Here is an 18,253-nt window from a genome sequence, read left to right on the forward strand (position 1 = left end):
ATGATAATTCATTCATAAAACTAAAGATACAATATGTACTTAATTAGAGTTTCAAGAATTCCAGTTTTTATTTTTCTGACAAAATGAATAAAGAAAAGAGAACGCTATCTTTATATATTGTATTGACAACTTATTTGTATAGTAAAACAGTGAATTTGTATATAATCTTTATGTATGTTATTTTTAATCATGCGTTATATTGTATTAGGTTATATATTAACTTGCAAGTAGGTAGAAGTTAGAGAAAAACAAGAATATCAGTGTTCATGTTTTTAATTTTCAGGTTCCTAGAACCCTTCATCAGAAAACCACTGATTAACAAAAGAAACAAACAAAACTCACACCAATAAATAATATAACAAACAAATAACTTTAACAAATGAATATCATGAAACAAGCAAGTTTTTCATCAGTTATGTGTAGAATATTTATAAATTTTTACATAGAACTTAAACTTTATTTAAAAGAAGGAAAAACATCATCTTACATTTAACTCATCTCGTTGCCTTGATTTTAAAATTAATTGAGGTGCAATTTAATCATTTCTTAAATTAATCAGACTAGAACTTTGGTTGTGATTTAGCTCTAAATAGTTAATTCTTTTTAGGTTGAAGCAATTTTCTAATTTATTTTGATTAAGTTGAATCGCATGTGCAGATAAAGGTCCCTTGTAATTGTTATGAACAACATCAAACTGATGATTTGTCATTCTTACTCAATTATAAATTGTTATAATTTAGTATAATTTATTAGTTTAGTAATGCATTGATACCATTCAAGTATTCCAGATTTACTATCGTGAATTAAGTACACTTCAAATCAATTCAATATGAAAACTCAACAGTATAAAAGATAAACTTACCTTCAGAATGGTCATGTGTAACTGAATGTGGATCCAACTCTTCATTATTTAAAAATTTGTTAATTCTTTTTATATAGAAACAGCTGTCTGAAAAAAAACATTTTAATTAAAGAAATTATGTCAAAAAATTATAAAAGTACACGTGATAGTGGTACTGATAGTAAAATAAAATCTTATATAACATTGAATAAGATACTTGAGTCTAATTTAAAGCAAGAAACTGTAATAAAATGCCATAGACAAGAATATACTAAATATACTGATATGAACCTGGATCAGTCAAAGTTTGAACTTCATGTATATGATCCTATAATTTAAATGTTATGTTTTTAGTATTTTGACAAAACATGATTACATCTTAATGATGACTATATAGCTATATAGCTGCAGTCAGTAAAGGTAAAATTAGGCTTGTAAAAATATTGTACATTTGGTGTGAAGACTGAACAGAGGCATGAAAATTTAGTTTCTCACATCAAAAACGTGATTTATTAGTAAAAAATCTAAAACGGTTAAAATGAAACATACCTGGCTACTGTCTAAGTACACCCACATCTCTAGTTTATTCAAAACTAAACTGTCTTGTTTTTATGGCTTATTTTTACGTACACATGTACATGAGTAACCACTTGGGGATCCCAAAATGGACATTTTAACTGAAAAGTAAAATCTTTCAGCAAACAATCACAAAATTTTCTCTAATATAAATAATGAAGAGAAATTTTAAAAATTACAATTTTGATTTAAATCTAAGTTTATTTCAGTTTTGTGATACATCATTAATGTTGTACATTTGCAGGTGACTATCGATTCAAATATTTGTGGTGGATCATTCAGTGTTGTACAATTTGTTAGTGCTGAACAAATACTTTGTTGTCAATGATCAAATAACAGTGGATTCCACTTTAAGATTTCTGTTTTCATACATCTATAACTTGGTAAATAGTGATGTAATCTCACCAAGACAAAGGTATTCAAGACCTGAGGAAGCATGGACAGAGGAAACCTCAGGATGTTGAACAATGACAAAGACACAAAGGCTGTCTGAGCATCCAGTATGTTGTGATCATCATACAGAACAAAACATGCAAATGATGCAAGAGCTACCTGGAAATCAATAAACACACTTTGACACTTTAACTACTACATTAAGTTGTGAAAATTGTGAAGAGAAATGTTGAAATTATTGCTAATGCTTATTATTTAGAACTCCATATTGCTATAAACATTTTACTGCCAGCCCTTCTTAATGTATTAGCTAAGATTTCCAAGGAAGAGATTGGCTGCTGGGCATAAATTAAAAAAAAAAACTCTATCTTTTTTATTTACCATTGGATTTTTATAGTTTTTAATTTAATTTAATCATATTTAAATGCTGTTTTACAACAAAATATTTTAATGGAAACCAAATGTATAATTTAAAAAATTAAGATTGATAAAAAAATGATAGTATACTTTTAATATTATGCTAAAATTATAAAGCATGATATCACTATAAACTAGTACAATTGTTTACACCATATACAAAATTTGAATGTTCTATGTTGAAAAATACCTGAGTTATGAAGATGTTCCCAAAACTCAACACTTTGCAAAACTCCAGGTTTTGGCCATTGCTATTGATAGAAGAACTTTACTTCACATAAACACTTTCAGTTTGTGTACACATTTGTTATACACGAGTTTACAAAATGTACACCACAAATTACAGCATAAAACATCTACCCAAACCTTATCTCTATATATTTTTTTAATTTAGAAGAACTCGGCCATCACTTTTTAAGATCCATGCTGTCAAAAGCATGTAATCTTCCTTTGTGTGCCACACACACACGGTTCTTGATTTTTTACAACAAAAATATAAATCCAAAGTGCTTCACAGGGCATTTCTCATTGCTTTTAAATAACCAAAATTAAAATATTTCAGGTTTTGGATATAACAGTATCCAATAAAAACAAAAAAGATGTCTGTTATATATGTATCAGACAATTTTTTTTCTGGCAGAATTGAAATCTTAGTGTCGCTAGTAAAAGGATTAATGTTTAAATATAATTACCATTGCCATTTCTCAAAATATTTTTTGTTTGCGATGAATGATGCAGTCAAATTATGTAAGTTCTGTAAACTAGTAGTATTCTTTTGATAGGTGTTAGGCCAAACCCTTTGTAAGCAATTAATAATTTGTAATATTGAACCAAATGTAATACATGAAATCTGCTAAACTACAATACAAATATGTTTCCATACTATGTACTTGGCAGTCTAGATGACTAGAAATTAATGACCACTAATTAACACAAATTATTGAATTCTTAGTAGCTAGTGAGTCAGTCACCAAGCTACCTGAGGTTAGGAGATAGAGGGAACCTTATAGTCCTAACTTTGCTTCTCTAAAAATCTTTTCCCTTTAATTCTCAAAAATGGCAACAGTCTTTAAAAGCCCATGAGAAGTTTGCCAAATCTTCACAAAGTTTCTGGTCTGTTATCAGGGTCTTGGTTATTCTAATCTATTTGTTTCTTGAACTAAAAATTTCTACATAAGAGACATGTTTAACTACTATAGTATACCTAGTATAACTAGACAAACTAGTATAGTTTGGGAATGTACAGTTACTCCAAACTTTTACCAGATATGGAGTCATGAGGTACACAAAACTGCTGCAAGTGTTGTAGTATGCGGCAGTTCTCAGAACATTTATCTCTTTCCGTCTAATGTTGTTGATTTTTTGTTCAAAGCTAGGCTCCCAAGCATATAACTTCAATACCTACAAGAAAACACAACAGTGATTTATTATTGTAAAAATCAAAATTAACATTGATTCACAATTCATTAAATTAAAAACTTACATCTATATGAAATCACTAAGATTTATTAATTAATCCCTTGTGAGCCATTGATTTGATGGGATTAACAAAAAAAAATATATATATATATATGTTTTTAGGCATCTGCTATCTTATTATTTTTAATGTAATGTCTTATTATATTTAAAATTTTTAGCTATATGTGTAAAGACAAATGTTAAAAAATCATATGACTGAAATATGTACTGTATAAGAATTTTATTCTTACTGAAATCAATAAATTTAAATTAGTTAATACATTAATTTTTTGAGTAATTTAAAATTTAAAATTGCTGAAGAAAATTTGAGATTGATTAATGTTTACTTTTAGTTTAGCCCATTGTCTAGTTATTTATATTCTACTGTGCAATGTGTTTCATGAGTTTCTAGCATGGTGAGTATGTATGGCAGTGTATTACTGATTTTAATTTACCCAGTTCTGAGTTAAGTTTTGAGCTGTGCAACAATTTTGAAAACCTAGTGAAAGACATAGTGTGACATATGTAACCAATTTTTCATGCTGTCTATAACAGCATATATATAAACGTACATACCATACAGTTATATTACATTTTATTTATAATGTTAGAAAATTGCAATTACAAATATTAATAATAACTTATGATTGTAAAAATAAACCCGACAAATAAGTGTTGCAGCACGGTTAAAAGTTGCCCACTAAAAGTATAAAAATCATACATTACTTCAGATTTGGTCAATTTAAGCTATTATAATGAGATTATAGCTTAACAACCAATATACCATCTTTATTTGAAACATTACATTTAAATGGTATAACAATATTGTTTTATTGCCAGAATATTATGAAATCCATGAGGTATCAAACAAGAATAACTCTGATAAGTGTAAAACTTCATACAGTATTGCATCAGATTTATTACTAATAGGTACAACTATCTTAATACAATTCAATAGAATTCTCACCTTTATACCTGACAGAACTTCACTCATGATTTTAATGCGTTCGTCTTTGTACTTCATTTGCATAGTTCGAAGTCTCTTATTTTGCCGCACCAGCCACACATTAACAGGAATCATGAGAATCATAAAGCCAAGACCAGACAACACTGCAGGACCTACAACACAGATTATTTTAATGTTTTTGTCTTTGTACTTCATTTGCATAGTGCGAAGTCTCTTATTTTGCCACACCAGCCACACATTAACAGGAATCATGAAAATCATAAAGCCAAGACCAGACAACACAGACCTATATTTTAACGTTTTTGTCTTTGTACTTCATTTGCGTAGTGCGAAGTCTCTTATTTTGCCACACCAGCCACACATTAACAGGAATCATGAAAATCATAAAGCCAAATACCAGACAACACTGCAGGACCTATACAACACAGATTATTTTAATGCGTTTGTCTTTGTACTTCATTTGCATAGTTCGAAGTCTCTTATTTTGCCACACCAGCCACACATTAACAGGAATCATGAAAATCATAAAGCCAAATACCAGACAACACTGCAGGACCTATACAACACAGATTATTTTAATGCGTTTGTCTTTGTACTTCATTTGCATAGTTCGAAGTCTCTTATTTTGCCACACCAGCCACACATTAACAGGAATCATGAAAATCATAAAGCCAAGACCAGACAACACTGCAGGACCTACAACACAGATTATTTTAATGCGTTTGTCTTTGTACTTTATTTCCGAAATTATCATTGTAGTTATGTCCGAAATACTATTATCCTTTCAAATCTTGTATAGTTAATAACAAACTTTGAACAAAGGATATAGTTTTCTCTTATTCACACAATTGTCTACACACTTTATACATATAAACATAAAAATGCATAGTAATAATAAACAAACAACTGCTTCCAAAGGGAACCAAACTTTTGGTTTGGTACATCACTGCCTTCCACATTGTGTCTTTTTATTGTACCAAAAAAAGTGAACAAAAATTAAAATATTTATAATAATCTGAAAGGATATTTATTTAGGTTTCATTTGATATTATATTAAAAACCAAAACTAAGAAGTAAGGGAATATTGTAATAAAATGGAGGTTGCCAATATGTATGGAGGTGATGATTTTATAGTTCAGAGATCACGGCCGTTTCACAAATATAATTCCAGAGCCAGTATATCAGCCCATGGCCATCAAAGAGTTAATATAAGATTAATAAATAAAATTGTAACCACAGTTTCCTCTCTGATAACATCATAAAAAAGTTTTAAATGCTGAGCTTATTTATAAAATTCAAATCCTGAAAACATAGTCACATCTAATTCCTACATACAGATGCTCATTTAATATTTAGGAGAGTCTGTAGAGAAAGTGGAGGTTTCAACGAATAAGAAGCAAGCAGTTGAAAAACTTATATAACTAAGTTTTTTAATTTTACTATATAGTAGATCTTATTTTATATTCTGATGCCATTCTGTATATGTAATGTACGAGGGCTATCCAGAAAGTATATTACGTTTTGATATAGACAAAAAACAAAGTACAAGGAAAAAATTGTATTATATACATTAAAAGTGACACTAAAATACTATTGATCTACATAGCCTCCATACTAATTTAGGCATTTTTGATAACGGTGAACTAGTTTTGAAATTACAGCGTTAAAAAAATATAACCAAAATTTTTGAACTTAACTTACCTCTGCTCTTGTGTTCTATTAGTTCTTCTAACTTTTGCAAAGTTTCACAATACCTCGTAGAATTTATTGTTGTACCATGTTCTAAGAAATCAACAAGAACTCCTTTCCTATCCCAAAAAAACAGTTGCCATAATCTTCCATGACAATGTTCACATGTATTTCCTTGTATTTTTGGAGACTATAATTTGATTTTGCAAATCACGTGTTTTACCAAAGTCTTATATCCCGTAATGATTTGATCGAGCATCAGGTCACCATCTTTTTCGTAAGTGTCCAAAAATGTCAATGAATCAGCCATACGCTGATTTTTATGGGTTTCTGTTAAGATTTTCACTACCTTCTTGCACAAAAAGTATGGTAAACCAACTTCTGCATAACAATTTAAACAATAGACAATTAATAGACAATATACTTTATTTTACATATTCTTTGAGAACAGTAAGAGAGTCATAAAAAAGGTCACAATTAATTTCAGAGGGTCATTTAATTTTGTGTAACAATTTAAATTTGAGGAAAACTAAGTGATAGTTCTCTTATTGTGAATTGGCGGTCTTCTCTAATCTTCTCATCGACTTTAGAGAAGATTTCATTGGTCACAGTGCTAGACTGTCCGTTTCGTTCATCATCATGCACATTAGTTCGGAAATTTTAAACCTACCACTGACCCACTCCATCATCAGTAATCACATCATTACCATAAACCCCAAAGTTGGCAATAAATCTCAATTGGTTAGTTATGCTTAGCCAACAAAACCGCTTAGTATTACTGACCGCACTTCACAAATCGTGGTATTTTCAATTACGTCACACATTAATTGCTATTGTAAGGAGCAAGAATAACCTCTCACTAGCATGGCTGGATAGCTACTGAATGGAAAAACGCCCTGACATCAAAATGGCCCTAGCGGCTACAGAGCAAAACGTAATCTACTTTCTGGATAGCCCTCGCATATACTTGAATAAATGGTGTTAACTCTGTATAATCTTGCTTCGCATTTTTACAGATTTTTTACTGTCCTTATTATAAAAGAACTCCTAACTTAAAAGATCTGTACTAATTCCAGTTGCCTGGATCTGTGTATAAATTTATTACCAATTAATTAATGTTTTGTTGAATATCAACAATTTGTGCCACCCAGTCTTTATGGCCAGAACACCTGATATTAAAGCATTTATTGATAAACCTGTTAATGATTACAATTGAGTATTTACTTTGGCTAGTCCCATCTACAATCAATCACAGTTAAATACAAATAAGGATCATTTTATTTTTAAATTCTCTACAACTATAAGTTTTAATAACCAAAAATATGTAGAGACTTACCGAGGAACTGCCACAGGAAATAGAGTGCAACTATGATCTGAAAGGGTGCAGACCAGATGAGTGTGAGACTCACCATCAGTTTCTGGAAAGCCGATGCATCCACTGCCATCAAGTTTATCACCTCTCCTAGTGTTGATTGCTTACGGGCAGCATTGGACAGCTTCAGTGACTGATATACACAGAACATTAAATGTGTACAAGTAAATCACTTGCTGCTATTTTTGTAAAAACCAAAGCTGTTTTTTTTAAAATCAATAGTTATGGACATATCTATTAAAAACTTGTTATTTCTTGTATAATCTAGTCATAATAAATAGTGTGGTAAATATTTGTCACTACAGTAGAAATCTAAAAAATGAACATTCATTAAAGTTCAAGAGAATGAATGGGTTGTATCATAATACCCATACAACAATCAAAACGTCTTTGAATTATAAAGGACCTACTTAATGAAAATATATAATTATAATTATAAAAATAATAATTTGGATCCTCTAAATTTCAATTTTATTGATAGTCAAAATAGAGCACAGACCTTCTCAGATATAATAGGTCTTGACAGACTTTAACAGATTTTCAGATGCTCATTCTTTTACTACCAACCACATCTGCTTATGAACAATTTTTCCTGAATAACTTAATGAACAAGGATTATTTTTAACAAAGTTGTATTCTTGCCTGCATGATGCATCTTTTTGTAATATTTACAAATATTGAGCAACAGATGTGTTTATAGGAGGGTCACCCGGAAAGTAAGGTCCGTTTCACTGTAACTATTTGAACGGCAAGCCAACAGCGCAAACTCCCAGCATGCCTTGCAGTCAAAATGATGCCAATTGTAATGAAATGATTGTAGAATGCTGTTTACTGTACGAATTTAAGATGTTCAAAACAATTGATCAATCCGCTGACTGCAAAATATGTCCAGTTTATGACAGCAAGGAACGTTCTAGCAGCAGATAGATATTCAAAGACACATAAGTGAAGTGTACAGCCCTAATGCGATGAGTAACATATATCAAAGTGCGGAAGTGGGTGAGAACTTTTAAACATGAACGTGAAAATATCCATGATGAACCACGACCTAGCCGGTCATCTGTAATCACAGAAGTTTTGTTCAATGTAGTTGGTAAAAGATTCATGAAGATTGGCGACTTACCATTTCATTATTAGCATAGGAATTTCCAACCGTACGTAAAACGACATTGCCTGAAATTGTCTCGGAACATTTGAAATTGTGTTAATGTTGGATTCCCAGTCTGCTTACTGAAGAACAAAAAAATAGAAGAATGGGTTATGTTCTTGAGTTTTTGGTATATAGTTAGGTTTTTGATATCATGAGTAAGGCGATACACTTTTAGAAAACATTGTCACAGGTGGCGAGACATGGGTTTCTCACATAACAAAAAAATGAAACGACAGTCAATAGAATGGTGTTACATCACCAGTTAAATTCAAGGCTAAACAAACAATCTCAATATGCAAGGTTATGGCGACTGGGTTTTGGGATGACATGGAGTATTGTTAGTCAAGTTTATGAAACAGGGAAGAACAATAAATGCAGCCGCATATTGTGATACTCTGACTAAACTTTTAAGTGCAATACAGAACAAGCGAAGAGCCTATTGACATCTGGAGTCCTCTTGACAAGACAACGCCAGACCCCACTTCCGCTATCCATATCCAAAATCTCATCAAATCATTAGTTGGGAACAGACAGACCACCCGCTGTACAGCCACGGTGCTGAGCAACTTTCACTTGTTTCGCTACCTAAAGTTGTTTCTCAATGATAAGTGCTTCAAAACTGATGACAAGGTGAATGAAATAGTTAAAATTTTTATGGATATGTCAAAAGCCTTTGACAATGTTTCACATGAGAATTGTTGCAGTTATTAGCAAGTTTAGGTCTAAATAAAAGATGCCACTCTTAATTTTGATCATACCTAAATGATAAGGAACAGTTTGTTGAAATAGACTATATAGATAAGTTTAATAATAAAGAAGCAGTGCAATCTCTCTTGAAAAAGAATAAATATGGAGTACCACAAGGCTCAATTTTAGGCCCTCTGCTTTTCATAATTTATTTAAATGTCGTTTGTTTGAAGTTTATTTTTGACAATGGAAGGATTGTGAAGGAAACAGGATTTTTCCAGACATTTGTTCAGTGAAACAATAGATTATTTAAATGGATTGCTAAGAGTAGTTAGCAAACCAGATAAATTTTATGCTAATGATATAAGTCTAAAGAAAGCTACTTCTCATAAAAATAATTTAGAAGTCTCGTCCTACATAGATTTAGCTCAAATAAATCAGTTTCTTAGTAATATAAATCTTTAAATGAACCCAAACAAAACAAAATATGTAACATTTTGTACAGCTCAAAACAAAAATATTAATTGAATGAATATTTTTATTAATAATCATGTTTTGGAAGAATGTTCAAAATTCTCGGGAATCCATGTTGACAGGATGTTATCATACAGTCAACATGTTGAGACATGACTGTAAAATATTAGCTTGGTTTTTTTATGTTGAGACAGATGTCACATATAAGTAATACAGAAACATTACGGATAGTTCATTTTTCATTCATACATTCCCATACAGCTTTTGGAATAATTAATTGTATATAGAGCCACATCTTTTAAAAGTATTAATTAAATTCTTTGAATGCAAAACAAAGCAATTAGAATACATTTCAAATTAAATTAGCACGATTCTATAAAACATCACTTCTCCGAATTGGGAATTATAACCTTTTTCTGCCAATACGTTTATGACACATTGCTTTATATCATAAGAAACAGCATTGATTTACCCACTTTTGATAAATATCATTAATACAATACTCGTGGTAGAAATGATCTTGCCTTTCCCTCTCATAAGTTACAGCTATACCAGGAGACCATCATGTGCAGGAATCGAGTTTTTTAACTATCTTCCAAGTTCTATAAAAAAGGAATGTCATTTTAAAACGTTTAGGAATAAATTGAAAGAGTACCTGGTAATGACGCCAATATACTCATTTAATGAATTTTTTTTAAAAAGCTTACTGTAACAAATTATTTTTTTATTATTACTGTTTACAAGCAATTGTTATTTTATTTAATTTTATCCCGTATAATGTATTTTTTTACGAATTTCATAATGTTGTATCTGACACCATTCATACTGTACATTGTACTTTTAAAGAATAAAGAATGGTTATCCTCACAGGTGGCAGACTTCTGCAACATTAGCAAACATAAGCTCGCAAGAACATTATGACGAATGGTTAAACCAAAATGGAAATTAAGTTGAAAAATAAAGAAAGATGTCAGAAATTCTTTTGATTTCAAGATTCAAGAGAAAAATCTGTTTTTATTTATTTTTAATAAGAAATCGGACACATTACTTTCCAGATGACTCTTTTTATATGGCCCATTTAATTTTGTTCACAGTATAAAAGCTGCAGTTTAGATTATTACTAATATGTTGATATAAGTTTTTACATTCTTTTAATGAATTAAATTTCACTTATAAATAAAGTGCCACGTCATTTAAAAAGTTAAAAATGTAATCTAACTTAAGCCAGTTTTTTAAAGAAAATGTTTGCTTGTTCACGGACATATTTACAATTACACAAAAATATACATACATATATATGGATGGAAAGTTCTGTGGAAATCACTTTTTTGACTAGAGGAGTCACAAAATAATATTTCCGCTCAAAACCAAATTCAATTTAAAGATCAATAAAATATATTCTCACTATGAATAAAGGAAACATTAAAATTCTGCCTTACCTTTCTATAAATTGCAGAAATTAGAGCTGTTGTTATTCTGTTGCCAACAAAGTTCATTATTAAGTAGTGACGGCTGAGGAGGAACGCCTGAACGGTTGATGTGATAAGCATCAGGGTGGCATACATGCAACCCTTCCACAGGCTCTCGTCACTCGACACAAATGAGATCACCAAACTGAAATACATGTTTATTAACTTCCAAATGAGAAACAATCTTAGATATTTGTCTAAAAACCTTATTGACATCTACTTTTCAATTTATATGTGTACAATTATTTCACTGAAAGACTTTCAAGTTAGATTAGATTAGATAGATTAGATAGATTTTTCAAGTTATCCAAAATACATTTCTAATAAAAAAAAAAATATTTATTATTAATGAAAGGATCTGAAGAAAAACTTGTCCATCCCATTACGTAGGGCTTTTTATACATTTTTGAACAGATTTTACTTGGGTAGAAAATAATTGTTTATATCTTCGCAGATTATAGAATGAGCATTAATATTATGAGACACACAGCTAATTGCAACAATAACAAAATGGTCTCAACATTGAGCCTTGTGGACATCAATGTGCAACTTTATAGTGGAATTGAAACCTCTAGTCAGCACAAATCGTTCTCTGTTGTTCAAATATGACTTTATCATTAATCCAAAAGACAATTTATTCATATCAAGACAATTTATTTATAAATAAATAATGCCAAGCTTAGACGTCAAAAGGCAGGGAATCAATTGCCTTCCTTAGATTATGTGACATCAGAGAGACTTCTTTTCTCTGCTGACAAGATGCTTGGCTGAATAACAATTTCAAGAGCTGTTGTAGAGAGAGATTATGCACTTTCTATAACCACATTAATGTTGAAATAACAATAATGAGTTTTAAAAATTGTACTGAGTTATTATACAAACAGCAACACAAAATGCAGAAAAAAATTAAATTGGAAGAACTTAAATTGGGCAACAACTGTGTAAGAATCTATTATTATCCTTTATATATTCCAACATCCTTATTAATTTCAAGCTGATCTGGAAATTGTTAAAATTGAAAATGCTTTTTAAATATTTTATTTTCATATCTGAAGCATTTAAAAAAAATTTTGATGAGCTTCCAATTCATCTAGAAGCTTTGAGGACTCTATTGGATGTTGAGAGTATGGAAGGATATGACCATTTTATAGAGCTGTTATATATGTAAAAAAGCTGTTATCAGCCACTATTTCACAGATTGCTCTTTGACATATGCACGTTTATGGGTATGTTTACAATTAACATACTCAAATAAAAAGGTTAACTTAAGAGCGGCATGTAATGAGTGCTCAACAGCAATATTCACTTTTGTATAGAACTCAATATTTACTATAATAGCTTAGGGAAGACACAATGTGTATCATTTTAGGTTACTTAAATACAGATATATTGGTAAAGGACTCGATGTAAACAGTGTACTGCATGTGTGACACTAATAGAGTGGTTGAAAATAGTGCAACATTTATCGATCTTACATTTGTAAAATGTCACAATATCAGGTAGCTCAAGCCAGGTGTACTACATACATATTTTACTGACCACTACAATTCTGTACTCACCATTACTGGACCATCACTGGCTACTCACTTAATGTTATGTTTGTCATTGGTACCACCAAATTATACAGGGTGAGGCAGACCACCCGTACAGTATGTATAGCGGCCAAAACAAACGAGGTAGATTATTCGTAACAACTTAAAAAATCTATTTTTTGTACTACAGTTTTGAAACCATTGGAGATAGAGACAAACTTTAAATGTAGAAAATGTTTATTTTTTAAAGACCTTTCTAATTATGTACAACAGATCCTAGGTTGCTATTTGATTTTTTTTTAGATTGGGGCTGTTAAGTATTACAAAATTTGATGTATTTTTTAAAATGTGTAAATTTTGGGGTAGGGTGGCATTTGATGATATTTTTCGATAAGCCATCTCACCATTAGTTTTCAATAAAAATATCGTCTATCTACATCTGTGCAGTTAGTTGCAATAAATTTACCCACAAAGCCCTGATTTTTTAACGTTTTGGTGTACCCTGTACATAAGCGGCAAGATAGGTTCAAACATTTTGCATCAAAATAATCAGTGAAGAAATACCTTTAAAATGAGGTATAACTCAACATACCTTTACATTTGAACATTTTCCAAAAACCACCCCTACCCCCCAAAAAACTACCCTTTTGGGGAGTTTTAGAGATTTCAAAATAATTTCTCCAAATTCTTTGGTGTAGAAATAGGGGGGTTTAAGTTGTTACGAATAATCTACCTCGTTTGGTTTGGCCGCTATACGTACTGTACGGGTGGTTTGCCTCACCCTGTATAATCCGTACTATACTGGCAGACTGATAAACTTACATACTCGTACTGTACACTGACTGCAACACGTTCTGAATTGTATAGCTTTATTTTCTTGTTCAAATAGATTTTATGAAATTCAAAGTATTTATTACTTTGTGGGAAATTTGACAAGGGCCCTAAAAAGCAACAAGAGGTTTAAGAAACTTAAGCTATGGATATCTGTAAATTTAGTTCTTTTGGTACAACATAGAGACAGAAAAGTCAACCATTTAATGATGAATCAAGAATACATTTTTTAATGTATATATAGATATACACAGGACTTTGAAACAAACTAAAATTATTGTAAATCTAAATTTTAATGATTCAAAGAAAATACCAAAGTTATTTTGGACACTAGTAAATGATTTAGCATAAAAAGTCAAAACAAAGGACTCATTTCCTATCTACAAGTCCCTGCCCCAATCCACAACTGTAGATTCAGATTCATGTAAACGAGTTGCTAATGAATTCAATGACTTTTTTCTACAGTGGGGAAACAATATTTCCAACAAATTCGATTCTGGAGGGAGCCCAGACATTGATAACGTAGCATGAAGCCATGGTCGAGCATGAAGTCCCTCCCCTCAGAAGAAGCGAGGCAAGAATCAAGAACGACATAGGTGAGTTGGCATCTGTGCTCAAGTACACTCTTTCCACTTCGTGTCTCATCCGTCCTTCCATCCCTGGATGTAATTGTTTTCAATCTTAATTTTATATTTGTCTGTCTGTCTCCTACGTAACATTTTGGTCCTCCAGAACGGATCTCTAGTTTCTTAATTTTATTTATTGCTATCTCTCTCCACTTAACACCATTTGTTTCCCAACTAACATGGCCCTTTTATGATTCACCATCCTGTCCATTCTTCAACTTTTCATAAAACATCTTTTAATTCATGTGTATAAACATAAAAATTCCCATTTTCTCCCATGTAACTCATGCAAACAACACCCGATACACTAAAAATGTCCAAAATGTAGGATCAACAGATCAATATCCACATATTGGATATTATGTTATTACAGATTGGATTGATTGAGGTCAAGGCTCTTTTCATTACTAGCTACAGTAGCATGTGAGCTTGCTCTCCAACTCCCACTCAACACTCCCCCCCCCCCACAGCAATCAGAATGTTGACATTCTTGTTGAAGTCTTAAACAGGATTGTTAAAATCTACATTATTTTATTTTAAGAATCTTCCATCAAATCATCTTCTCTGTTGATTGTACATAATACGAGATTACCTTTTTCTCAAATTTGTATGACAGTATATAAATTTCTTTCAGAATCATATTTCAATGTCAATTATTTTCCAAATTCGTTAATTTCATAAAGAAGATTTCATATTTACTGATATTTTAACTAAAGCCTACACATAGGCTGCTTTCTCATGTATGTTCATTTTCAAATAGTTTTATTTAAACAGTAAAAGTTATCATATATACTTCTACGATTGTTATTGTTTGATAATTCACCAAATCGTATGTCATTAAATTTTTATTGACATTTTTAAGATATGTATACTCTTTGGAATTAAAATTATATTTTAGGTCATGTATTTACAAACAAAAAGATATATTTGATCCAAGAACAAGTAGTTATCTATATTTTCAGAGCTTGAACATTTTACAACATTTGTATCATATGATTTGTGCAATATTAAAACAATGAAAGTTGTGGTTTATTGATAGCTTATAGCATATATCTTCAAGATCAGTTTTAATTTATTGATTTTACTTCTGAACTGGAAAAAAATTGTAAAAAAAAAATTAATTCCATTGTTTAATTAATTAATTCAATGCAAATTTGAATACATTTAGATAAACGCACATTCCAATGATTTTTGAAGCTGTGTTACACTTGCTTGAGAGAGACTCTAATATTACTCTCATACTCCACCTCTTTTTGCTGCAAAATAGTTCTGACCAATAATTTTTGTATATTTCAATATTCACATTGAGATTCCTGCCTATACATATTCTTCTAAATTTAATGTGAAACAATCACAAAATTCTTTCTCTAATTTGATTAATAACTTATGTCTGACGTTAATGTAAATACTGAAGACTGTAATAAAATATGGACTCAGTTTTAGTGGTTTTTTTTTTTAATTACTAAGTTAAAAATTGAAATATTACTCTTTATATTGAATGTTTAACTGTTATTAAGTGTATAATGCTATTACATTAATCGTCCATAAATTAATTTTCTACTTACTTAAGTAATTGAGGGTTGATGAAGACTGCAATATCATAGAAAAACTTTATGAGTGATCCCATAAGAAATGATGGCCAGAATGTCTTGCACAAGGCAGCCAATATAGAGATCTTTGGTTTGACAGTGCGATAGAATCCAACTTCAGAAGATCGTTTGGCATATGAAATTTTTGGTTGATTGCTGAAATGGTACTCAAGACATTATAGATTCAATAAATCCCTTAGTTATGAAACATTTAATATGTCTAAACGTGAGGAATTAGAGATCAATATCTGGTGTGTCTTGTGTTGTTTAAGAGTATTATCAAGAAATCTAACCGACATCTTCAAAATTTACATCAGTAAAAGAACCACCCAAACTACAACACATTCAACAGAACAACAAAAACTTACAAAGTCAGTAATGCACATCCGCTTATACAGGTGAATGGAGGGGAAGCAGAGCTGAAGCTCAACCAATCAGCAACCAACATGGTCTGTTTATCACAGGCTGCCATGTACTGGCTGATTGGTCAAATTGACCACTGTGTGGTTGAGATTCATCTATCATTATTAAGGCTTGAAGTTGCTGCAATAGTTATAGAGAACTTGGAGGAAATTGCCTAATGAAGATATGTTTTATTAATTTAATGACAACTCAAGAGCATACCCTGTGTCTCATGAAGCTGTTTAAATTTATGAACAGCCACTAGATCACTATATGTTAACCAAATTTAAAGAACGTTTGAATACACATTGGAAATATAATCAAAAGTGTATCATAACACTAGACATTGATATCTGTAATAAAAACAAAATGAAATGAAATGTCCTTATTAGAGGCAAAGTTAGGACTATAAAGTCCTCTCTCTACCACTTACCCTCATAAAAAAATCAAATGAACATATTAGATACACAACTATTACATATACAACTAAACATAAATCTATTACAACAAATTATATATGAAATGAACCTCAGCTTAAAAAAAACAAGCATCAATAATTAATGTAACTTGTACATATTTACACTACTATTTTAAGACAGACTTGCATTCATTCAACTTATATTCCATTGCCCTAAGTACCACACTCCAGAGCCACCAGCATCAAGTCCGTGACCTCCACCCCGAAGCAATGCATAATTTTGAAGGCAGTTCTAGCTGCTTCACGTGTTTAAAATATTAATAATTAAAGAAATCACTAAACATACTGTAAAAATAAGTTTTATAAGCCATTACTGTTATATTGTAGTAATTAAATAAAAAATAACAATGATTATTAAAATATGCAACAGAATGAAACTTTATTTTATTGCTAGTGCTTGCTGTAATTTAAACTATGCATTTATCTCAGCAATCACCATTTTGTTTCTATTGCCGATACCAATATCTTATGATACATTTTTTAATATGTTTCCAATGTGTTAAGCAAAAATTCTTAGGTCAAAATATACTCATTTAGTGGCTGTTCAAAAAATGTGCTTGTTATTTATTTCCAAACCAAGTCATTCTGTTAATTTGTATCAGAAAGATATAGTAAGACTTCCTGATTCATGGTGAATATGGTAAAAATTCCCTTTTGCACTGAATATTTTGTTTTTTGTTTTACTGCCTCCAATGAGTTATATTTAATGGGTGAACAAAAATTCTATGTTTTCTTCTTATTCTTCTTTTTACAGAAAGGACGAACTACAAGTACTAGCAATAAGTACTCACTAAAAGAGGCATTCTTGACATTTGCATCAGTGCATTTGTCACCAAGCTGGCTGTAGCCTTAAGTTCAAGCTCCACCCCCTTCAACTCACCTTTATAAAAAACCTGCATTACTGGCTCAGCCAGCTTTGGTTTAACATTTGTTGAATGAAGATATTCTTAACAGCGAGGATCAGGGCTGGATTTACATATGGACTTAAAGGACTATTGTTCAGTGCGGCATGTTTTGAAGGGCGGCAAATTTTGAAGAAGAAAATTTAAGAAATATAAATTTATATAAAAAAAATTTAAAGTTCTATGAGTAAAGTTTATATATAGAGAGTTCATATATAAAACTAGAGATGGTAACCAAGCATTCCTTTTCACTTATAAAATTAAGTATATTAGTATCTAGGTTTCTTTCTTTCGTAGGAGTTCAACTATGGATTGTTCCTTTAACATTATTGTTTTTTAATCTCTTCCCCACAGGAAAAGAAAATGTATTTCAGTTTAAAATAATTTTTTCTTTAACTAT

At 30.8% G+C, this 18,253-nt stretch overlaps 1 protein-coding gene across 1 annotated transcript in view; it reads right to left on the reverse strand.

The window, feature by feature from the left end:
• The window catches only part of LOC124356929 (multidrug resistance-associated protein 1-like), a 90,848-nt gene that overhangs the window by 45,575 nt on the left and 27,020 nt on the right, over positions 1-18,253 (reverse strand). The window contains 8 exon segments of the mRNA XM_046808236.1: positions 863-935; positions 938-949; positions 1,823-1,969; positions 3,491-3,628; positions 4,653-4,804; positions 7,678-7,846; positions 11,464-11,638; positions 16,048-16,227. Of these exon segments, the coding sequence (XP_046664192.1) occupies positions 863-935; positions 938-949; positions 1,823-1,969; positions 3,491-3,628; positions 4,653-4,804; positions 7,678-7,846; positions 11,464-11,638; positions 16,048-16,227 (1,046 nt within the window).

Source organism: Homalodisca vitripennis, chromosome 3 (genome assembly GCF_021130785.1).
Source record: "Homalodisca vitripennis isolate AUS2020 chromosome 3, UT_GWSS_2.1, whole genome shotgun sequence".
Lineage (NCBI taxonomy): Eukaryota > Metazoa > Arthropoda > Insecta > Hemiptera > Cicadellidae > Homalodisca > Homalodisca vitripennis.